General features: G+C 31.6%; 2 protein-coding genes across 2 annotated transcripts; both read right to left on the reverse strand.

The window, feature by feature from the left end:
• Positions 1 to 3,592: 3,592 nt before the first annotated feature.
• Positions 3,593 to 15,613, reverse strand: LOC127708649 (multidrug resistance-associated protein 1-like). Its single transcript, XM_052213705.1, has 24 exons — positions 15,563 to 15,613; positions 15,036 to 15,167; positions 14,641 to 14,811; positions 14,228 to 14,405; positions 13,786 to 14,040; positions 13,528 to 13,593; positions 13,187 to 13,324; positions 12,880 to 13,026; positions 12,352 to 12,436; positions 11,968 to 12,034; positions 11,452 to 11,578; positions 11,110 to 11,286; positions 10,691 to 10,858; positions 9,540 to 9,863; positions 8,900 to 9,119; positions 8,404 to 8,714; positions 8,000 to 8,199; positions 7,655 to 7,781; positions 7,082 to 7,183; positions 6,654 to 6,800; positions 6,185 to 6,343; positions 5,744 to 5,910; positions 4,955 to 5,149; positions 3,593 to 4,316 (listed from the first exon to the last, which is right to left on the reverse strand). The coding sequence occupies exons 2-24, from the start codon at positions 15,158 to 15,160 to the stop codon at positions 4,193 to 4,195; spliced, it is 3,780 nt and encodes a 1,259-aa protein (XP_052069665.1). The 5' UTR covers positions 15,161 to 15,167; positions 15,563 to 15,613; the 3' UTR covers positions 3,593 to 4,192.
• Positions 15,614 to 15,824: 211 nt separating this feature from the next.
• Positions 15,825 to 17,340, reverse strand: LOC127709565 (uncharacterized). Its single transcript, XM_052215170.1, has 4 exons — positions 17,293 to 17,340; positions 16,594 to 16,770; positions 16,150 to 16,272; positions 15,825 to 15,962 (listed from the first exon to the last, which is right to left on the reverse strand). The coding sequence occupies exons 1-4, from the start codon at positions 17,338 to 17,340 to the stop codon at positions 15,825 to 15,827; spliced, it is 486 nt and encodes a 161-aa protein (XP_052071130.1).
• Between the last annotated feature and the right edge of the window lie 8,551 nt (positions 17,341 to 25,891).

The following is a 25,891-nucleotide window of genomic DNA, read 5'->3' on the forward strand; positions in this document are numbered from 1 at the left end:
GTTTATCATTCTTTCAAATACAACGTCTTTCAAACAAGGATAGAAAGACTAGTCACGGAAAAATACGTCGTTTCCAAACGAATGCCACGTTCATATATACGATATTAAATAAACATCTTTGAGTCGTATCTTAAGAAGTTTCTATCTAATACATGTCAGACTTTAAATATTCAAAATTAGGGACATTTTGTATAAGATAAAAGTATAGGTTAAAAACTGAGAAATTATATATTATACATGGTCATTATTTCGCCATGTTGAATTGTATATAAATTCATTGTAACATATAGATAAGAAATCAATAAGTTATAAGAATCTTTAAATCTTGGAAGCCGTCTGTATTAATCTTTAAAACAATTTATGAAAAAGTTTATTCATCTAATGCAATGGTGTCACTTGCTAAAATCTTACTTCCGTTTAACCTCCAAAACCATTGCGGTCTTGAATTTGTTCTCCTGTTATTTATATCCATAATATCAGTTCTCTCTCCAATCACATTTTTCACTTGACACCAGTCTTTATATGCTAATGGATAATACCTTTGTGAAGGATGGAGGGTTGATCTTTCACAAGCTTTCACTATATCCTGCATAAGGTCCCTGCCGTATTTGTCCTCACGGTATAATTGAAGACGAATTAAGCTGGACACAGTTGGTTTATTAGCTCTTTCTATGTGTATTCTTTGTTCTTCAAAAGAATGTTCTTTCGGAAGTAACTTTATTTCGGGTTTTCTCTTAATTTCAGAGCTACGCTGCTCTTTTCTGAATTTCTCCATCATTTCCCTTCGCTTTCTTTTCTCAATAATATTTCGTATTTCGTCATAAGAAACACGAGGTATGCTTAATCTATTGGCAGTTTCTGTCGCCTTATCACACGAAACTGTACCGAAAACAGATGGCTTATTGTTTCTTTCTGTATTTGTTGATTTCACTATGTATTCACAACCTTTAATTAATAACAGTCTGTCCTTTTTATTCACTTGAGGTAATATTCGCTGTTTTCGACTCATATTGTCATGGCCAAAATCCAAACTATGTTACTGTTTGAAAAGTGTTGTAAGAAATGCTAAAACTAAGTACAGTTGGTGTATCATTTGATAAATAATTGTCTAATTATTCCAAGGTTGCAATGATTGATTTAAATTTTAATATACAATACTTATACTTTGATACTCTATATTGATAATTGAGGTTTAATCTGGTCATGTCTTTTAAAAATATAATTTAAAACCATTGTACAATACAATATGGTATAGTGGAAATATTTGAACCTAGTAATTTATTTCCAACACGCTAAGTTTAAAATGTCAAATTAGAATCGGTTGTTTGATATTTACGTAAAGGAAATTCCCCTGCCACCAGACTACTTGTATTGGGTGTGCCTTAGGCAAGAGAGTTTAAAGAGATCTTTATATTTGACTATAAATGGCTCATTTCATTTATAATTTTGAAATAAAACTTATATATCGATATACTTTTTTTCTGAAACAAAATGGAAATTATTGCATTTGATGCAATGGAATACCATGTTTGGGACCAATAGTTCATATGTGAAAAAAATCATTTATTATCACTCTTCTATGTCATATACAAAAAGTTCAACGCATTGTCAAAGAAACCATGATAATTCCCTTATTCGCAGTGCGAATTGTGAATTAATTAATTTTTCGGTCATTAGATTTTCGAAATTCAAATTCTTAAATCAGTTAATTCTATAGTTCGTCAAAGTATAAACATGTGACGTCCAAATTAAAAGGGTTATAGTCATTAGCCTGTTGTTTGTTGGTTCCACCTGTGTTAAACACCACTTTCAGTGACCTTGGCTTAATCATTGCGTCATGGAGGAAGCCAGAATACCCAGAGAGAACCACCGACATTCTGCAGGAAAACTGGTTATCCTTATAAAGTAAGGAGTTGTGGTATGATAGCATATGAGAAAACTATCCAATGGACTTCAAATGCCGTTTTGTAAGCATTTCACCGTACGGCCTTCAGCAACGAGCAAAACCCACCCGCATATTCAGCTGTAGGGTTATCTTTGTCAATTAAGATCGGAGTCGAACGCACCTTGTCACAAGCGGGGTTTGAACTCAAAACCTCCGCTTTTACAGGCTAGTGATCACTGTAAATGAACTACTCCTAAAACAAAAACTCAAACGGCAGGACTATACAGAAGAACGACTGATATTGACATTGCACAAGTTTAAGAAATAAGGTTCCAACTTCCTCAGGCAAAGTTGACTAACGGAAGTTGACAGATGAATTTTTCTTTTTAGGTCAGTCTCTTTCGGTCATATAGCTCCCAAACGTTTCTACAAATTTATACATCTCTAACTTTCAAATGTTTAGGTTTTAGAGTTTTTGTTGAAGGTCCATCCAGAGCTTCGGATGCAAGGAATTTAAAAAGTGTTATTTTCATTAAATGTCAAAGTCACATATTAGTTGACCGATTCGATATGCGAGTTTGTCTCAACTCTCTCGGGACATATTTCGGAGTTTTAGATCTCGAGACGCCAGAATAGTCGTCGGATCTGTATATTTATATATTGTCTCCTACTCCCTATTGTGAATTCAAAAGTGAGATTGAATTTGAGTGTTGGGTGGTGCATGCATTGTAGACGATGCTTATCATGTCTACAAAAAAGTTTCGATCCGTTTTGAGTTCGTGTGATTCCCTCAGTTTTTTCTCTTGATGTATACATCCGATATGGATTTACTAGTTTTGAACATAGATGAACTACTTTTCTTCGTTTTTTACATCGCAAGTCAAACATGTCGATGGCGTTTTTTGTTGTGTATGTCTAGGCACTGTATGGTGCTGTGTATGTCTAGGCACTGTATGGTGCTGTGTATGTTTTGGCACACTATTCTAACAAACAGTACTCAGAAGATGTGATCGATAAAGGACACTGCTGAAACAATAGAATCTACTTTATACCAGGGCTTACAGAGAGCAAAGGATGTTTGAACTAAAAAAAAGAGAGAAATGTTTATATTTTAATTTCAAATAGTCAAGCGATTCTTTGCTAAGTAGCAAAATACCTGCATTACCGTTGAATGCATTACTAGTCTTGTTTCACATCGACTTCTTCACGGAAACACAATTAGTATCCTAAAAACTGCTCAGAACTACAAATAGGTTTTGGTTGTCATCATTACTTTGTCGATTTGTTATTTGAAAAGTGTGTAACAAATTATCGACATACTTCTCAAATGTTGATTAACGTGCAGACAGTGTTAGTGTTACTCTCTCTAACTGAAACGTTTTGTCTCCTTAATATGACCAGCATCACTGAAAATTGTTCATCCGACACAGTCAAATATACCTCACTCATTTCTAGTCTTACTTTTGGGGTGGAAATGACTAAGAGACCATACCATTTACCACTGCTACCTTTTCAAATTCTTGTTTTAAAAATAGGATAAGTCAACAGTTTGGAAATGAAAGGCCAACATAAATAAGAAGTATAATTATCTTCAACAAAATTAAAAAAAAACAAATTTATTTTCACATGTTTAATAAAACATAATAATTTTAAAATGTAAAAGTTCTTATAAACAAATTCAATAATGAAAATAACAATAAGGTAGGTACCCTATAAAATGCCAGCTAGAAATATTGAGATAAAGTATAACAAATCAAAATAAAAAAGGTTAAGAAAGAAATATTGAGATAAAGTATAACAAATCAAAATAAAAAATGGTTAAGAAAGAAATATTGCAAAAAATTTAAAAATTAAAAAAATTATAAGATATACATTAAAATAACAAAGGATACTGTATATTGCACTAGAGAAATATTGAACTACAAATTGTAATAAATATAGAAATGGAAAAGAAATAATGGAAATATTCATAATGATGATATACAAAAGAAATGAAATATTGATTGATAGAATCCATGAATTGATCTTCGCTTACAAATTATGAAAAAAAATGAAAACGATATGTATGTATAAATTCAATCTTATTGAAAGTTCTGTCGTAACAATGGCAAGAAAAGCATTAGCATACTGAAATGATTTCCGTATGTCAGTTACTGTTAGCCACTCCGTTCACTTTGGCTTGGTCGGGAAAAGATATGTGATCAGACCTTTTGTCCCTCAAATGAAATACTCTGTTCATGATCATTTCCACCAAAAATCTGTTCTCTTTAGTCAAGTCACAAAATATGTTTTAATCGATAAATATCTTTATCTATTGCTTTTAACTAATCCTGCATCTTTAGCCATACCATAAAACATACTTTCACAGTTATCTAATAAGATTGATGGTGTGTCAAATTCACTTATATTTCCAGCATCCAGCACCATTATTCTAAAAAAAAAAACATATGAAATAATATTTGGTTGTTATAATAATAAAGACATTTTCTTTTGGGTAAGTTATGTTTCTCGAAACGTTAGATTCAATAATAACTCTCTTTCAAAGTTTGCAAGTTTTATTTGAACAATGAATTGAATAATATACCTTATGTATTATTAGCAGATTACTCAGGTCCTTTATAAACATATAACGGGATGTGATATGATTGCTATTGAGACTATTCGTATAAGGTGAGTGTCACGCTCATTGCACGTTATAGACCATTTACAAAAACTCTCTCAAGGTCCGTAGGCGACCTGTTGCAAGGCAATATGTCTGTCCCTAATTTTCAAATGGCCAACCAAATTTTACTGCATCCCAGTCAACCATCCATGCGGAACAGATCTATACATTAAGTGTTCATTTGTTCTTATCCTGAATATGCATGAACTATTTGACACTTTACCTTAATCAAGCAACACTCAACCAATCTGATTTATAAAATGCAGTTGTCCTAGTTTTAAGTTGTAATGATTATTTTCCAGTTTTGGTTTGTATGCAGTCTATAATAAATGTGTATTTAGTCTCTTAAATAGTACCTGACGACCGGTTTTATAATATGTAGTAAAACGGCACTTATTATTCTTTACCTTGTGTAGTCCATGATAGTGTTGAGTCTGTGTGCTATTGTAAGAATTGTACAATCTGAAAACTCTGTTCTAATAGTATTCTGTATCAAATCGTCTGTTTCTAAATCTACAGCTGCGGTAGCTTCGTCAAGAACCAAGATTTTAGTCTTCCTCAACAGTGCTCTTGCAAGACACATAAGCTGTCTTTGTCCAACACTTAAAAAAATATTCCACTTGATCATCATCTTACATTTCTTAAACATGTTTCAAGCAACATGAGAACAATCTTAACCCCAATGAAATAATAACATTTTTGGACAAAGCGGTATAACTCATAATGTCTTATTTCCAAACCTGAAGATCGTAAAGGCAGGTCGGAATATTGACTTTTTAAAGTTGAATTATATCCCTAAGAATTATTTTTATTCAGATGAAGGATTGTACGGTAAACAATATATGTATAATACTTTTTCAAATTTAGTTTATATGTTTTTGTAATTTTAACGTTAATGATTTTTTTTGTATAAACTTGAATTGGAAAGAAATTATCATTTTGTATTTTTGTTTAAAACATAGCCTTTCACGAATCGGAAAGTATTTTACAATTATTAGCTCGGAAAGATTCTCTTAAATTACTAAAGTTCATAATCTATCTGATTTTTCTAATTTCCAATTAACGTTACTGTAAATATCACATTCAATTATGATTTCAACCTTTTATAATGTCTATGGATATCTGATGTACGATTTATTTTTTATTCAAAATACACATTCAAACAAAATATTGTTGCACTGTGTTAGAATTATTACCTAAAATTTTCTCCTCCTTCAGAACACTTGTGATCTAATCCTTCCTCCAAACCATCAACGAATTTCTTTAGATGAGCATGTTCTAAAGCCTTCCATATCTCTTCGTTACTGTACTCTTCGAATGGATCTAAATTCATTTTCATGGTCCCAGAAAACAAGACAGGATCCTACAAGAAAGTTTATTTTTATTCGAATGAAAAATAGTATTGCATAAAATAATAAATGATGGATTAATATAACTAAAACATTTTATATTTTGTATATCTATAACACTTGTGCGGGTATAAAGGCTTAAACCTTTATCATTAGGTTTCATTTTTATTTTAAAGGTGGAGGCATGTTTAATGCCGCGTTTTCTAATGCACAACTTTCATTTGAAATTTTCTACTGTAATATAATTTTCTGGAACCAAACTGTACTTAAAAAGGTTTGAATATGTACCTGTGGTATAATAGTAATTTTAGATCTTAAATCATGAAGGCCGATAGTTGATATATCAATTCCATCAATGATTATTTTCCCTTTAGCTTTCTCAAGGATTCTAAACAACGCCATTGTTAAGGATGACTTCCCTGCACCAGTTCTGCCAACTATACCAATCTAATAAAAGAAAAACATATTGATTTATGTTATATTAGCCTTATTACATACTAATACTTTATAATATTGGTTAATGTTCTGGTATAATTTCGTATGTAAATTGTGTAAAGAATTTTCGTAAAAGCCAAATCATTTAGTTATTGACATATTGTATAGACACCTGTATATAAGTGAAGGCATGTAGATGACTGGTGTATGTGTCTTTTGGTTTTTATATGTTATCGGGCTGCTGCTTCATTGATGTATACCTAAAGTCTCCATTTAAGCATGTGTAAAGAAATATGAAGTCAAATTAATATGGACAAATTACCTTTTCATTTGGTTGTATTGTACACGTAATTCCCTTCAGTACCAAGTCTAAACCTTCTCTGTATCTTACGCCATAATCTTGGAATTCAATGCATCCTATCTCTGGCCAGCTTGAACTAGGTTCCTTCTCTGGAATTTCCCATGCAGCCTATAATCAATATAAATACATTAATTTCAGATTTTCTATTTGAAGAGTTTTTAACGCAAAGGTCACAAATAGCTACGAATAGGATTGTTATAAAAAACGGCTTTGAGAATACTAGCTTATCTATTTTATGAATAGTAATTTACCTAAAATAAGTGGTGTTCAATAATCTAGTATAAGCGTTGAGTAATAATTTTTTTCTAATTTATTGTTAACCTTACAGATTTGTAAAAAAAAATGTAAAAACATAAAAAAAATCTATGAAGGTTAAGATGTATATATACCTCGGTTGGAGTTTCAGTATATTCCTGAATCTTTTCGATCGATACTGTGTTATTTTCTAAATCAGAAATTACTCTTACAACCCATTGCAAACATCCGGTTATCTGAAACAAAAATATATCTTTAGTACGCCAGAAAATAGATAAATATTTACCCTATGCATTCGCTCGTACTTAGTTTTGAATGTTCCTTTGATATCTTTCGCCTCTTTTTAACAATGTTTTATCAATAATTAAAAATCAATCGCTATAGAATAGTCTTCTGCAATTTGTTTACCATGTTTTTGCACGGAAAATCTTCTTGTATTCCCTGGCGATGTAGAGAAGTTGAGGGAGAAATTAATAACAGGTAGAAACAAATACTTTACTAAGTCGTTAAATTGGAGTCAAAATTCACCGAGGACACAATACGAACGAGAAAACACGTTAATAAATTAAAGCTTCGAATAATGCATCTATTGGAAAAAAAAATTTCTTCTGCATAAATCTTATCTGTTTCATTTAACATTTAGAAAATAAATTGAATGTAACAAACTATCTAAAAGATCTATAAAATGAGTCTAAAGTACAACCTACCTCTAATGCATATGTTATGATAAGTCCTACTATTCCTGCAGACAATGTAGCTTTTCCAAGTACCACAAATATACAAACAAACAGTAAAATAAGTGCTCCCATAAACTGAAGTCGAACTGATAGCCATCTATAAAAGTAAAGTAATATTTAAGAAATATGTATGTAGTTATACAATACAAATGAATGGTCAGAAGAAATCAACTATACATATATAGTTATAACTTCTTACATTCTTCATTTTACTTTTCCTTAAGAGTTTTGATTGTTGTTTTTTTTTTATTTGGAGATAATGTTTCCGCATATTCAACACAATTGAAATATAAAAAAATATTAATAGATCCTTACCGGCTTACACCTCCTGCTGAATTCTGAGCTATTTTATGTTCATCAATACGTTCTGCTGATTCGGCAATAAATCGTCCTTGCTGGTTGTAAGCTCTGATAGTTGATGTTCCAGAAATAGTTTCAGCAAATTGGGAGTAAATAGGAGAATTTGCAGATGTCTCAAATCGTCTAAGCTGTGTCGAAATTACTGTATAGAATCTCTACAATTTAAAAAAAAATAATCATATGAATTGAATTCGACCGGCTCCATTTGAAGTGAAAATTAAATTGAAAGTCCAATTTTTTTATATAAATTCAGGAATGAGGAATTAAAGTAAACCTTGAAATTTGTTTGCACAAAATCGTATGAAATCTTTAAATAACCATTTATCAATGATTAAAAATGGTAACTAATGATTATTTACCTGAAGAATGAAGTAAAGGATGGTTATTGGCAAAAGAACACAGAGAAACTGTGGTGTTCCAAAACATATAATCACAGCATTACAGATGACAACAGCAGCACTGATAATACAGTCTTTGAATTGGTAGATTATTTCGTTATCTATCCTGGCAACGTCGTTGGAAAAGCGATTCACTATTCTGCCTACTGGTGTTGTGTCGAAAAAGGTCATTGGTGAACGGAGTATGTTTCTCAGAAGGTTTTTATGAAGTTTTCTTGATGCGTTCATTCTTGCAGTACTGACACCATATCCAACTAGTAGCAAAACAAAACCTGAATAAAACGTTATAAATCTACGTTAAAGACGAATGTAATGTAAATTATAATCTGAAGTTCAACCAATAAGAAGATTGATTTTCAATAGTATTTGTCCCGAATAAGGAATGTTAAAGACTTGAAAAGTAACTTCGAAAAAAAGAAGGATGGTTTTTGGAAATTAAATAAAACTTTATTATTACCTTGTAATGCTCCGATTCCAGCATAGACACCAAGACGCATATTTCTTTGTGTTGTATCAACAGTCCCATTAATATGAGTTGTATTGTCACTCGTCCATTGGCTTATCCAGACGTCAGAAGACCGATGTAGTATTTCAAATGCTATATTGAATATTATAATGAAAACACTAAGTGGAACACCAATGGCACTCATGTAGAACGACATCACTGCACTTCTAGCCTGAAATTCAGTAATAAATTATATGTATGCTTTGATAAGTTTATAGATAATGCATTGATAACATGCAAAACTTAATCACCAAATTGACGATAATCAAGTGAGCGAAAGTATGGACTGTAAAATCAATATTACATGCATTAATTCCAACAGACAACAAAACACAACAACTGAACTGACTAGGGTCAAATTTTCGAGACAAAAAAAGAAGACAGATGATATTAAAAAGGAGTAAAGATACCAAAAAGGGTAAATCTTTATTGAGAACGTATCAAAGATTATTCACAGCAAATAAGCAATTGATATACTATAATGTTTATACCATCATTTTGGATTGTGTGTTTTATTAATACTACCAATATTTTGTTTGTTTATAATTTCTTTTAGGCATTTACTATAAAAGTAAATATTCAATTTTCTTACCTTTCCTGATTCATTGGATTCTTCATCAATTATTTTATCCACGGTTTTATTATCTGTTTCGTTAATGTCATTTGTTGTTTTCACTGTGTTGGAATTTTCATCTTTTGTTTCAGGTAGAATAGAAGCCTCGTCGTTCCCTGATAGTGTTTCTTCCTTATCACTTCCTTTGTTAATCATATAATTGTCAAGAAATTCGGCAAATGCTCCTTTATGGTCAATTAATTCTTTAAAGGTTCCCATTTCTCCGATTTTACCATCTACCATTGTGATGATCATGTCTGTTTTGGGTAAGAAACTAACTCCATTTGTTACCAAAATTCTTGTCTGAAAAACATTACAAAAACAATAAAAATTGATATATATATAAATATAACATTAAGTAAGTAAGTAAGTAATTTTTATTGAAATAAAGTCCAGACATTGGACTATCATCAACTACAACAATTACAAATGAACATATACAAGTGTTCGCAAAATGGAACGAAATTATAAAAACAACAATACATTGAACAGAACAATTATCATCACTGATACCACGGTTGACTTAAGTCCCATGTTATATATATATATATATCTTTTTTATTACAAAGAATTTACAGGTTATCTCCTTTACTACACAACAATAAAAATACTTTAATTCAGTAGAAATAAAATTTATACAGTGAGTGATTAGTATTATACATCTTGTTTTAAAAACCGATTCATATCATACATTTTTTTGACACCTAAAATACATATTTCACATACATCTAAGTCATTACTGCTTACTATAAATTTAAATTTCTCAAACTCAGAAAAATCAGAAAAAGAAGGTTATGTTTCTACATGTTTTATTTCAATAGCTTCACTTGATGTGATCATTTGATACTATTGTGTTATTGCTTGGGTGTACATTGTCTCAAGTCTATGGTAGCCAGATTGATCTTTTTACAAGAACACTAAAGACATTTTCGGTTCTTATCGTTATTTTAATTAAATTGGTCGGTTAAGTTTAATCGAAAATAAAGGATTGTTTTAGGGAGTTGGAGCAGGTTCATAGTTCAAAACAAACAAACATAAAGCTCCCCCAAAATTCATATGCGCATTAGATAATTGTAATAGTAAAGAATAATCTCCCAACAAGTGTGTAATTTTAGAAAACTTCAAAATACCTTGTTTCCTAGTTTTCCCTTCTTGTCGAGTACTTCATCAAATATATGTTTCCCAACATGAGCGTCTACAGCACTAAGGGGGTCATCAAGTAGATAAATATCTGCATCCTGATACAATGCCCGGGCTAAACTTACTCTCTGTTTTTGTCCACCACTAAGATTAATACCCTAAAAATCACAATATATATATGTATGTAAAGAAACTGGATTAATAACTGTTCCCAATACACTGTATCTTAGAAATTTCATTTTTTTCTGTATTACATTGTCTTTAATAATAGTTTTGTCCTTTAATAATATTGTAATTTATATTTTTTTTATATTTAATTGGAAACATACGCGGGTTTCATTGAATATGTCTTCATAGCTTCTAGTGTTCTTAAGCCAACAATAAAAGTACAAATGATGTTTTTACGAACCTTTTCACCTATTTCTGTCTGATCACCACCAGACAACATATCCAAATCAGTACGAAGTGCCGTGGCATTGATGATATCGTTGTATTCACCTTTATTCATGCCTTTTCCGAACAAAATGTTTTTCTGCAGTGATGTGTTCCTAATCCAGGCTTGTTGAGAAACATAGGCCACTGTTCCCTATAATGAGAATATAAGTGTTAGAAAACACTCAAGGTAAAGGTTCCAACCACGAATAATTAGGGTACATTTAAAAAAAAAAGAATAAATCATTACAGAATGAATTTTATCAGATGTATTTTAAAAGTTGACAGACTATGAAATAGAAATAAATATATAACAAACCTTCAGATTGACATTTCCAGACATTGATTCCATTTCGCCCAAAATAGCAGACAACATGGATGACTTTCCTGAACCAACAGATCCTACAATGGCAACGAATGATCCTTCTGGTATGTGGACATTGATACTGAAAATCAAAACACCCGGATGTTATAATGTATGAACGACTATAGTTTCTTGTTAGGTAAAAGACTAGCGACTCTAGTGAAATATTTATAAACTGGGTCTTGAGAAGAGCAAGGCTTATATATGTAATTGTTATTTTCTTTATCAGATGTCTTGACAAAAAGTTGTGGAGGGTAAAAGTTTTTTAAAGGCCGTTTAAAAATGCTTAAATTAAAAATAACAATCTTACTAAATTAAGCTTTTATGGATACATTCATAATTTTAATACAACACAGTGGTCAGTACAAAAAAATCTGGTAATCAATTTATTTAAAGTTGTTGATACGTGTATTTGCTATACTGGTCGTTATCTTCTCTAATATGCAATATTATATAAGATTTTCTACTTACTCATTCAAGGTAAAATCATCTTCTTTATTCCATGCAAATGTACCTCTGTCAACTGCCACTGCATATTCTACAGGGAATAACATATCATTTTTATTGAATAGTGTAATAGACTAAGTGTTTTTGTTTGGCGTTTTTAAATATTGTCCATTTGTTTTATTCATTATGTAAGATAATGAAATTCATTAACAAAATACATGTACATTGGCAAGATGAAAAATTCCATTGATATAAATGAAAAATGTGTGGGAAATTCAATATTGTAAAGATAAAAAGAAACATAGATTGTTGAAATTACACATGAACTTAATATATCTTTAAATCAACTTTCATTTGATAATACATATTTCAAATGAATTAAAATATCATATTTCTTAATAATCTTACTGTTGTCAGAGTTTCTTGTCACGGCTTCTTCATTAAGTTCATCTTTGTTCAAAAATGTTTGGATTCTTTTCAAAGCAACATTGGCCTAAAATTAATAACGTTCTATGTTTAAAATTATATTTTCCAGGATTCTCGATACCCCAATCTTATCTTTGGATTTTCAAAATTGTAAACTCTAGAGCTTAAAGAATTTGAAGAAATTGTAATTCTGAATTCTCAAAATATTACATAAAATATCCCTGCTTCTTAAAATATTGCAGTCATTTTTTTTTTCATGTACCATCCCAAATGAAATAGTCTATGTCATCATAAATTACGAAATGCCATTTTTATTTGTTACAGTAGATTCGAAGTATGTTTATCTTAAGTAAAATAACAAGCTCTTAAGTTCAGTGTTTTGTACAATAACAATTTCAAAATTAGATTGTCATAGTTAGTTAATCTGTTGGATTTAAAATCTTATTAACAATATCTTATCTTCATACTCTATATTTTCAAATGTTCTGTGAATTGATATAAAGTAATTACCTGTACGTAATGATTTACAATGTGAGGCAATGCATTCAAATTCCAGCTAAGCATTCCAAATAAAGACATCGCCACAAAAGCTTTTTCAGCAGTCAGCACATTCTCAGGGTCGATCAGAACATACGTGGCAAATGTCCCCAATGAAACCTAACAAAATGAAAAAAAAAACACTTTAAAGATCATCTGATGTTTTGTTATTGAAAATTACTTTCGTAATTTAAGTTGAAAAACTCGTGAACTTTTTAAATTATCTTTTGAGATATTATTTTTTATATTGCACTTTCGAAAATTTAACTTAAAAACTTACCAAAAATGGAGTCAAGCACCATGCCAAATGCATACAGGTACCAACAAGTGCTTGATTTCTGATGACACCCATTTCTTTGTCACGGATCGTTGATATTTGTTTCTCAAAAGAATCTTCCCAGGCATAGAGTTTCAATACCTATAAGAAAAAAATCTGAGCAATTAACCGCAAAGAATTTGTAGATACTTTTATCTATGGTCAGTTTAATAGAATCATAATTAAAAAAAAAAAAATTTTTTTTATTTATTTGTTATGTTAAACATCACACATATATATATATATATATCTAATATTGAATTTGTATAACTAAAGTCGAATGCATGCCGAAATGAAAAACTCACCTTAATGCCATTCAAAACTTCATTCATCATTTTAACTCTGTTGTCTTTCAAATCCATAACCTCTAACTGAAAAAGATTTAATTAAATTCACAATTATCAATCTAATTTTTCAAATACTATATAATTGTAAATAGTTTTTTGTAATTTTTTTCCAAATGCGTTAACACTAATTAGAAATTTATTTAACTGGAATTAATATCACGAGATTTACGTTGTTGATTAAAAATAAAAGTAAATGTTAAAAAATATTTGACTTACATGCAAATCTTTTCCTTTTTTAACCAAAAACGAGTTAAAAGGTATGAGAACAATCACGATGCCAAGTCCAATGAATGCTGATACTCCAAGCGTCTGCCAAAGTAAGAACAGCGTGGAACAGAACATAAATGGTATAGTCCAGAGGTAATTTATGTTATGGAAACAAGTAGAAATTCTACCAGCATCTACAGACAGCAGATTGACTATTTCTCCTGATGTTGAAGATTTCTTTGCTGAATTGGAAAGTCTTAGGGTCTAAAAAAGAAAATGGATATAAGAATATTTTGTAATGTCCATTACATCTAATAAATAATTTCTTTCACCTAAATCAGTTCCCATATATTACTCTTAATATTCATCATTTCCTTGAATATTTATTAAAAAATAATCAGAGGAATATGAGTTTGTTCCCTATCTCTGACAAAAGATATAGTGAATTTACCTTTTTGTATATGACTGATGAAATTGCTATCCACATACGCCTTTCACCGCTACAATTTCTCAGTCCTTGTTGAGTTTCAAAAATGGTTTTGCCAATGGTGAGTCCAAACATCAATATAGCGTACATATATCCTTCCCACAATGCATTGGTATGATCTTCAGTAAACTGAATTAATAATCTGCAAAATACAAAAAAAATTTAGATTGGTTGATTGGTTATTGGTTGCTTAACGTATATTAAAAATAAAATATATATATATATATATATATATATTGTTTTGGTATGTGAAAATACACGTTATAGCCAACAACAGCTACTGAAAAAATTCACAGATGCTTAAAAGTTGACAAGTTTCAGTGAAAATGAATATAAAAGTAATTATGCTATAAGTTTTGTCTACCTTTCTTACATACCTAAGGACAAAAGGAGTGAGCAATCCAAAAATACTTGATAGTAAATTCAGCATAGCTGCACCTAGTACATATGGTCCAAACGCCTTTAATAAACATTTAACAAGTTGTGGCTGTTGTTTTAATACTTCGTTTCCTTTGTCCGTCTTCTTTGTTGTTGAAAGAACACAACTTCTGCAAATTTAAGAATGCAAAATATATATTGGAAAATCAGATGTCATGTATCAGAACTGCCTGTTAAAAAGCTTTATCATTCTATCGATTCATATCAACAGAGACATATTGTATTATATGTCTCTGATATCAATTTACATTTCAAGAGTATTCAACATTAGTATTAATTTTCGAACTGGTAATGTCAAAAAGGTTATCTAAGAGATAGAAGATATACAACGCACCTTTTTATATAATCAACTTCCTGATTCCAGTATTTTTCAAATCGTGGTACAACACATGCTGAAGTATCCTCTTCATTCAATGGAAATAAATCTTTTCTGTCTAATTTTTGTCTGTATCCTTTCATGACAAGTCTGTAAGTAAAGATTTTTTTAATAATTACAACTTAACTTCTGTGAAAAACACTACATAAATATACATACATCTTTCCTTGTACTTTACCATATAGTCGGATCTTAGATCCTAGCTCACAAGGCAACAGTACGTAGCCAACTCGGACACATTAGTCCGATTCCGAGCCCAGAACTCTGTGCGTTTACTCCTAAGTGTCGCGTGTTTTGCATATTATGGAAAAACAAAGACATTACCTCTCAGAAAAAGTGTTCGTCAATAAGACAACAACCCAATGACAAAAATAACCAAAAACATCTGGAGGACATTTTCCATGCAATTGTTAAACAGAACTTCTGATATATTTTTGATAAACAAAATATGTACTAACTAGTTAATTCAATCTTAATACACTTACTTTGTACAATATCCGAAAGTAAGCTTGGAAAATAAAGATGCGCTTCTCTCTGAGGTCGATTCCTAAAATAAATAAATAAAATACATCAATACACTAATGGAAAACGTTACTGAATGATTATATGAATAAAGAAATATATAGATAGAATTGGGATTTTATTTTTGTTTTAGGCGAGATTTTTCAAGAATGAAGATAAAAGGGGATTCAAGTATATTAGTACTCGCCTTGGAAGTTAAAAAATATTTAAACAGAAGTTCTATTTTCAGCTTACCTCTTCTAATTGAGATTTCTGTTCTTTCGTTGTAGAACAATGAAGGTATGCTTGCGTCAGTGTAGTCAGTACCAATAGCACATACAATGCAAATAAAATGCCATTCATAGTTCCGTTTGTGATGTATTTCTGAAAATATAATTTCATATAACATTCATCCACATATTTTTATCATATATTTCAATTTATCCAAAATTATGTATCTTTTTGAATTAAATCTAATGCAAGTTATGATTAAAAATGAGCTCGTGATTTATTATGCAATAATTTTTTTTTTTTTAGAAAACTGTCACATTGTGGAATATCCTCTACTTACCATCTCGAATTCAACAATAACTGATGTAAAGGTTCCCATAACATTGCCATTTTCTCCAATCATTTCCTGAATGTTCTTCATCATGTAACATGTTGTTAGAAGAGCGATCAGTCCTGTGAGGATCTGAAAACGGAATAAAAAATAAGTCACTTGAACATATGTGAATATTTTATCTTTTTTTAAAACACATTTACCTGTTTTAAAGTTTCTTAAAGCTACAATTTTTTTCGCTTCTTTCTTTTTAACGGTATATATCAAGTTTTTTTTTCATACCATTTGGGTTGCATTTCAAACATTTTGGATAGATCACATTGTACAACCGTCTAGGAAAAGTAGAAATTTTGTTGCATAAAAATTTAATTGAAAGTAAAATGTACAGATAACAAAAGCCCATAAGACAAAGATAAAGTTTTATTTCCTTCAATCAAATAAACAAAAACTTACAATTCTAAAATTGACTAATCTTTTAGAACATCTTTGGTCCTTCTTTCTACTTTTAATCTGGAAAAAGCATAATGGAACACCTATCAACAAAAATGCAAACGTACTCCACTGGCATGTTGGCATTTGTAAATTCTCTGTCAAAACTGTTTGTGTCGTGTTTATATTCTCCTGTAGCGTCTAAAAGGTAAACACATATAAACATGATAATATGAATATAGCGAGCGATAAATGTGCATACTAGAAAACTATAGCAAATTATAGCGCTTTGATAGCAGTTATTAGTCTTGAAAAAGAAGTCTCTTTCCAATTGACATAAAACAATAAATTGAATTCAAAACTGGTACTGCCTTTTTAATATATATGTTGCATGATTTATTAATTCCAACAACACAAATGGTTTAGACGTAAACAATAGTATATCATGCAGATTCGCTTGTCCATAGAATAACCATCACCGTCACAGGGTAGATAGTTTAGGCCTATTCCAATCCATACACATTTAAATAAAACATCTAAAACACTAAAAGATTTGAAGAACTGAAAAAATCGAAATGGTAAACTTTACTAAATACTATTTTTCTTCTCCAAAAATGACTTAAATGTTAGAACAATTTTAGACAATACTGATGATTTCATTTTACTTTATTACTTTAACAATAATGTTCAACCATTTGATATTATATGATGCATTCATATTACCCGTAAACCCACCATAAATGATCGATCACAATATATTGTGTCTTCCATGGTAAGATGTACAAGTCTTGATTGCTAGTTTGTTGTATACCATGGCTAGACTTATCAGCATTTATATAGGCTGAGGATTATAACAATAGAAGTTCAAACTGAACCATAAATTCCCCTTTTCCATCCGACTGACCATGTGGGAGATACTTAAATGTCTACGGCTATTTAAAGTCTGTTTGTTTACATTGGTGACCCTCGTTCATACCATTTAATTTTATCGATTATTGGTTGAGTATAATATGGATTCTCCATATATTAATAGACTATGCTTACATTTTGAACTTCACAATAATCTTATTGTTAAACAATGTCTGTGTGAGTGACGTCAGTAACATGCAATGAAATCAGAGAGAATTCCCTTTAATTTTAGAGTTGAATGCATACTGATTTCGTTAATATGTTAAATCTACATGGTCATCAAAGGCATTTCCTAACTTGTGTCATTTGCATTCATTATATTAAAATGTTATTAAAGAATGATTCAACTACAAGTTTAAAAATCTTTTATCTTTTAACATAATGATAATACTAGCTAGGTATTAAAAAGGGGGGTATAAAAGCTGATGTGACAACAATCCAAAAAGGAGTGAAAAAATCAATGAAAAAGCGAGGTCAACATACAGGACTGGTTGATGTCGGAGAACTGTCCATATCATATAACTCCAATTCGCCAGGGGTTAGAACAATTTTGATTTACAGATAACCTGAACACCAAATACTTCTTTCGTTAAAACTCAACATGCCTCTTGTAGGATGGTCTCGATGGAGTCTTCATTTTTTATTTAAGATTCTTGATTTTAGGCCTTTTTTCTGATTTTTTCTGATTTCTTGACCTGGCTTATAATTCCGTATGCTAGACACGCTATTCGCCTATGTATACAAAAAAGATTCATCATTTGCGCTCGAATCAGTTGAAGACTAAATTAAATATGTAAAAGAAGGTCAATTGAAACCAAATTTAAAAGAAATTGTGCCAAACACAGCTACGATCATCTATGACTTGGGGGTACATAAACCTTAATGTTTCAAATGAATCAAAATTCTATAAAATATATCAATGATATTTCATGTTAACACAGAAGTGCTAACGTCTAGGTGGGTGATAGCATCGTAGATGAAACACACACAAGCAGTGGCATCCACCAAGTGCTTGTAAAAACGCATCAAAGCTGCATACATACGCGCGTCTCATCTTAATGAGACTCATATGAGACTCATCAGGGGCGCTCGAATGAAAATAGTTGGAAGATAAATTAAGCAATGAAACTGAAGAGCATTGAAGTACCATTGATATGAAAAAAAATACAACTAAAAGAAATATAGAAATGGGGAACAAAGTGGGGGAGGATAATAACGGTGAGATTTCTTAAAGTTTTGTTTATCAAAAATGGTTAACAAATCATTAGTGTGTTCCATTATACCAGTTTATATATATTCTAGAGGTCAATATCGTTTCTTCTTATAAACACTTCTCTGCTGATACTAAATATCATTGATACGACAATTTTCTCTATATTTACTTTTCATAAAATCTGGGGGGCATAACTTTTGAAACCAAATCAGGAACCTCGTCAGCTGTTACCTTATGTCATATCTTGATGCTTTAGGCGATTTTTTTTTTGGGGGGGGGGGGATTTTGGTGCCGATGGTGCCAAAAACTCATCAGATAGCAAGCGTATAATTTGATTCGCCAGACGCGCGTTTCGTCTACATTAGACTCATCAATGGCGCTCTAATATAAAAGTTGGTAGCCAAAATAAAACACGAAGTTAAAGAGCATTCAAAACCAAAAATTCCGAAAAGTGGCAAATACGACTATTAAAGGCCACCTATGTCTTAAAAGGAAGAAAAAGCTTTAAGTGTTTCGCATAATTCAGATTTTTAATATTTCATGTCAACACAAGTGCTGACTATTTGGTTGGTGATACCCTCGGGGATGAAACGTCCACCAGCAATGGCATCGACCCAGTGGTTGTAAAACACATAAAAAAGATACTATGCTAATGCCGGATGCGCGTTTCGTCTACATAAGATTCAAATATATTTGATTTAAACATCTTTTTAGACTCGGGTAAATTAAGAGTTAAACGCCTGTTTACTGTATAAAACTGTATGTTGACTTTTACATGCCTTAATTTGTTTGCTGTCTCATTGACAAATATCACACGCCTACTTTCCTTCATTTGGATCAGAGCTGGATGATACCGAATTGTCGATCGGTGTTCGGAAATGAATTTTTGCAAACTTTTAACGAGTAGATTCTTTGTCAAGTTCCTGCTTAGTTGAGTTTCTTTCACATGTTTAGAATCAACCATATATTTTGTTTGATTTCTCATTCGTAAGCAATGACGAGGTTCTGAATTTTATAGTTTTTTTTATTCGTAAATCTTGAAAACCACGTGTATGAATTGTGTAAAGTGATCTTTTGGACTTGTGTTTGATTTGTTTGAGAACAAATCACAAAATTTTACGGAAGATTTTTCACTCCAATAACTTATAACTATTGAATTCTTCTGAACTACTCCAAGGTTCAACTGAAGTATAGAAATATGGAAACTTGAAACTCTTCCGTTTGGCAATAAGGCCTTGCTGGACACATAACCGACTGCACATACGCAGCCATGTGCGGTCGGTCATGGGCATCAAAAATAAATATGATATCCCGCGTAGGAAAGTTGTACGCACTCTACACATTAAAATAATTGCAACAACTCTTTGGAGGGTTTTAGGTTCATGGAAAAAATAATGCTCTTATACAACAGACCCTCTTTTTTTCAGTGGCATTCGAAATTTCCAGCCGTCTTTCTACCAGTAGGATTTTTTGTTAACTTATTCTCGTCATGAATAAAGGATTAAATATTTTCAACTCATCGTTCAGCAAATTATAATAAAAAAATTATTAACCAATAATTCTTTAGGACACGGCGTATAAATATATAAAAGTGACCTTCTTTAAATGAAGTCTTTGTGATTTGTTCGAGACTAATCGGAAAAAATTATAAGAAAACTTCTACTTCATTCTCAATTGAAATGTATTGTTACTAGTGAGGTGCTTAATCATCGACATATATGTTAACATAAACAAAGATGACAAGAAATTTCAAAATCAAAATCACTTGTCGATAGTTCTACGGTTTGCCCGGCCCGACCCTCATTGCATAGTTAGATAATTACATTTTGAGCTAGAGTTATCTCGCTTTGCTTTTGTCGAATTACCAATAATCGATATCAAAGGAATGACAACTTAATTGCCACGAGAAAGCATGTCCTAAACTTCCACAATAATAAGTACTCCACCTCTCAAACACAGGATCCTTTTTACTACATCCATATGAACAGCTAACACGTAACGTCGTTACAGCTATACAAAGGCCTGCGATACATACTTTACTTCATTAAAATCAGTTGGTGACGGTTGTTATTCAACCGTTTTAAGTATAAAGATCATTTTCATATGTAAATGCATATCTAACTCTTTCTTGAATTATATCTACAGAGGTTTATGGTGGACAGCCATATACTAGAAATATAATCAAACAAATATTTGCACCCTTGATTGACACTTACACAATGTTATAAGAACGGATCCATATGCTCATAGATTAAAATGTTAAAATGCAAAAAAAAAACAACCACATTAATATTTTAAAATTGATACATTTCATCTTCGGTCTCCCGACACCAGATGAATTCATGTATTTTTTATTTTTGTTTTATAGATGCAATCTTTTGAATTCTTTGTCTTTTACCAGGAACTAGGTTTATGAACTAAACATAAAAACAAATGATGATACAAAAATTCGATGATTGCTATATCTCAATTGATTAAATGGACAATGAACTTATCAGGATGAAGTATATAATCTTAAGTTGATTTTGTTTAAACAAACATGTCTTAACAAGGCAAACTTTCTGTATGAATCTATAATAGTTTATTGAATTTTTGAACCCCAAAATGTATCTTGCTGTGACGTTGCGAATAAAAGATCAAACAAGGTGTCAGTACAAGTATATGGATTCAAATGAGTGTGAAAACAGAAAGAGTGATATTTGTTTGGTCGTTTTGCAAGATTTTCTTTGAAATCTACCAGATTCCCCTTCCTAATTTATACCAATGTGGACTGGTCATTGTTATTGAACTTTGTTTAGGTTAATTGAAATAATGTATTATTGGTTCACCTTTAACCTGTTTAAAATTCTCCATGCATGTAAACATGTTAGGAAATAACCGTTTGAGGAGACAAAAGAGTAAATACTTATTTTCATATACATAATATTTAAAGGACTATATTTTTATGAAATAAAGGAGTCGACTTTATATAGGGTTTTTAAGGATTTGTCGTAAACATGAAGCAAATAACTAAATACTTTTTTGTCGGCAAATTAGCAAATAGAGTTATTAAAAAAAATGTAAATAACACTTTATAAATTTGTTGAGTCCGTTTTCTAGGATTTTCTTCATCAGAAACGCTCATACACCAAACATTGAAAGACAAAGATGTATAACTATCCAAACACGTGGAGAGCTATATGATCATGTTGGTATTCCCATTAGAACCAACTTTGGTTCATTCATATGAGTGAAACGTCATTAAAGGACTTCTCAGGACGTATTTCATGACATTGCTTGGGTGCAATCAGAACAGCTGATTGGGTGGAAAAGTAAGATAAGATTACTTTTCGGTCCTTTGAATTCGAAAATAGAAAAGTACTATAAAGCTACCAAATAATATCTTCGGATGTTCATAAAACATTCGTCTGACATATATCAGTATTCAAAGTTTTGAATTTTATCTCATATAATTGCATCTTATTTGCTTACATACTTAAGTGCTTGCATTTTCTTCTAATATTTCATTGGTGCAGGATGGCTGCTAACATGGAAGCTACTTAAAGAATTGATATTAAGAGTAAAATCGAATTCCTCTCATCGAAAGTTTAACAGACGCCTTTGTTGTAACGAAAGAATTGCACCATGATGACCATCGATTTGTTCGAATTGCATTAGTCCCAATCTCGCTCTCCTTCATCGTCTTTCACCAACACAAAATTCGACGCATCATCGGACTCTAATTTGTTATTTGCAACACGACAGGTGCCACACGCTGGTTACCTTTTGGGAGTACCTGTGGTCGCTCGCTTTTTTAAAGGAGGTTTATGTTGTTTATGTGTGAAAAACTGACACTCGGTCATGTAGTATGGTTTTAGATTTTCATCAACCGATTGTTTAATATATATCATATGGCTAGATAAGATCATTTAACAATTGCGATTAAAGGATGTTTTATCACCGAATATGACGCATCAACCGATTTTAACAGGAGCAACTGTTGTTGTTGCTCGTGAATCAGAAACTGCTTGCCTTTCAAGGGAAAAAATATCTCTTTGGTATCTTTTGCCTCCCCAAGGGAAAAATATATTTTCGGGTAAAAAAACAAAAAACAAAAACGATGCTTTTGTGCAAATCAATTCAGCCTGGTTGTTCATTAAGTAGTAAACATGACGCTGCATATTTATTAATGACTCATATCGTTTCAGCTTACAAAAAGAGGTGGAAGATACCAAAGGGACATTCAAAACTTTAAAGTGGAAGAAAACAGATATTGCCATGCCAAGGAACGGAAAACGACGAATAGACCAAAAACACTGCATAGAAAACTAAACTAAATTAATATCTAATAGATCATAAAACGAATTATTTAAACGTTATTGTCAGGAGATATGAAATGCAACATCACAGTCAAATGAACCAATAAAATCTACTGTAACCAAAGTGGTTGAAAGATACGAGATATATTTACAGTGGTTTGGGTCATTTTACAGATCTGTCCACAAAACAAGCTTTCGATATAGCCTACTTTATAAATCTGAAATACGTAAACTGTATCTTATATTCGAAAGAATTAAAAAATACTTATTTTGCAGTCCAATATTCTAGCACAATTGATCACTTTATGGCAAAAGCATGAATCTTTTCCCAGCGTTTGTTATGATGTATATAAACATTTTTTGAATATTTAGCAATCTAAAAAAATTCCATAATGGCCGCCAATTTCAAAATGGCCGCCAACAGCCAAGAGGCTAAGTCCTATATATTGGTATGGTTGGTCACTTTATAGTAAAAGAATGAAACTTTGCACAGTGTTAGTTATGATGCTTATAAACATTTTTAGATATGGAGCCATCTAAATAAATTTCAAAATGGCCTTTAAATTCAAAATGGCAGGCAAAAGTCAAGAGGCTAAGTCCAATTAATATATTGGTATAATTGACCATTTTATACTAAAATCATGAAACTTTGCACAGTATAAGTTATGATGCTGATGAACATTTTTGAATACGAAGCCATCTAAAAAAAATCCATAATGGCCGCCAAATTTAGAATGGCGGCCAAAAGTCAAGAGGCTAAGTCCAATATATTGGTATAATTGACCACTTTAAAGTAAAAACATAAAAGTTTTCACAGTAATAATGCTAATGAACATTTTTGAATATGAAGCCATCTATAAAAATCCACGATAAGCTTCTGTACCTCAGTCTTTGCTTTCTTTGGGCAGTAAGAATCAGTCTTGACCCAACATTCAGGATCATTTATATTCTCAGTAGAAATTAACAATAGGACAACTTCTGATGTAGAGTTGTACAAAGAAACAATCCAACCGTCACATGAAAGGTCATGAACCTCCAGTTTGTGCTTATTTGGGAATCATGACCATCTGTAAGACTAGAAAACGTGATCTAGTAGACAATTTCTTCAAACTTGAACTATCTGTTTCTAATGACAGAGTGTTGGAAATTCCTACTTCGATCGCCAATAATGCTTGTCGTCTTTATATCCAGGAAGGTATTTCTTGCCCTACCCATCTACTGCAAAATGTATTTACTTCGTCTGCTGTAGACAACATTGACCTTAATACAAGCAATACATCATCAAAAGATTCATTTAATGGTACCGGTATATCTTTATTCAAACATATTTCAAATGATGTTCAATCTGAAGCTATTTTGAAATGCCGGTCAAAGTTTCCTTTTTACCAGAGAGTTATTCGAATCTTCCACCAGCTGTATTGAGATTCTGCGAACCAGATATCCCATTAGTGGAAGGAGAACTATCAATTGATATGTCTTTATTCCCAGTGGCATTAAAAGGGGAAGTCAAATGACTCAAATATGAACCGGAAAATTCAAGAATTAAGGCTGAAATAAGGCTAACATTTCATGGCCAGCCTACCATGCTTCATCGTTGCCAGATGGGAATAAACTACTAGCAATGTCTCCCCTATCTACCTCTGCTTCACGAGCAAGCTAAATCTGTTGCAATGATATGACATTCATTGAACTTATTCGTAGTGCTGTAAGAAAACTAAATCCAGGTTGTTGCTTTTGACCAACCACTTTTCACAGTAACAAAACTAACTAATACAATGGAAATGGCTTCGTATGTATGATGAGGAAAACTTTGTAATGATATTTGGCGACTTACACATGAAATGGATGCGTTCAAAGCCGTTGGTAGTTGGTTTGACGATTATGGATTGAATAGAGTTTTAGTAAATGCCCAGCTACACCACCCTGTACAGCAGATTCATTCCTGAAGGCGTCTCATGTTACAAAAAACATGTAGAGCACACCAAGTTACAGCATGTACACTGTACCTCTTATTGTCAAACGCTTACCGCCAGTACACAGATTCTTTGAATGATGATGAGGTAATCCTAGAATTCGAAAAGTAGAGTTTGGAAAGATCAAAAGAATCTTCTTATGTTTAATTCTGGCATGTTAACCTGCGATTTGAATAGACAGTATTGATATTTGTAAGGTATATACATGAGGCTAACGCCTTATCGATCTAACAACGTCTGTCTTTGATAAAATCAATAGGAACAAGTTACCATTTTTTCAAACACCACCTCCTGCAAAGAAAACTTCTACGATAAATCACAAGCTACTGTATTTGAAAAGTAATTGTTCTTTATTTTCAAGACTGCATATTGCTTATCAATCAAAAGAATTGAAATATCGCTCAGTCAAAATGGTACGATCCGTCTAGTAACAAAAGCTGACAATCTTTCAAAATGTCTAGATAATTTGTCCCACCAACACATGTTTAAACTGTAGTGTCTTCTATTAATCTTGGTGGATCTACAGTCGTTAATATGCTGAAGATAACAATGCTAAAACATTTAATGAATACGTTTCAAAAGTGTTTATATCGTATAATCAGAATATTGGAGAAGATGGATACAGAATTGACATTGTGTTTGACACGTACGTTGACAATAGCTTAAAAACGTATATATACTCGTGCAAAACGTGGTACCGGTATTCGAAGCATAAGGCGAGTTCAAGATGAATCGAATGTTCCAGGAAACTGGCAAGAATTCTTGCGTCAAGATGATATTCAAGTTGAGGTCTCTCATTTTCTCGCTCATAAAATAATCAAAACTGGCATAGAAAATGAGATCGTAGTAAAAAATTGAAAACAACACGTTTAATAATTTCAATAGTAACTGACAAGGACAACGCCATTGGAAATACTGCAGAATACATC

The sequence above is a fragment of the Mytilus californianus genome, unplaced genomic scaffold, assembly GCF_021869535.1.
Source record: "Mytilus californianus isolate M0D057914Y unplaced genomic scaffold, xbMytCali1.0.p SCAF_7, whole genome shotgun sequence".
NCBI classification, from domain to species: domain Eukaryota; kingdom Metazoa; phylum Mollusca; class Bivalvia; order Mytilida; family Mytilidae; genus Mytilus; species Mytilus californianus.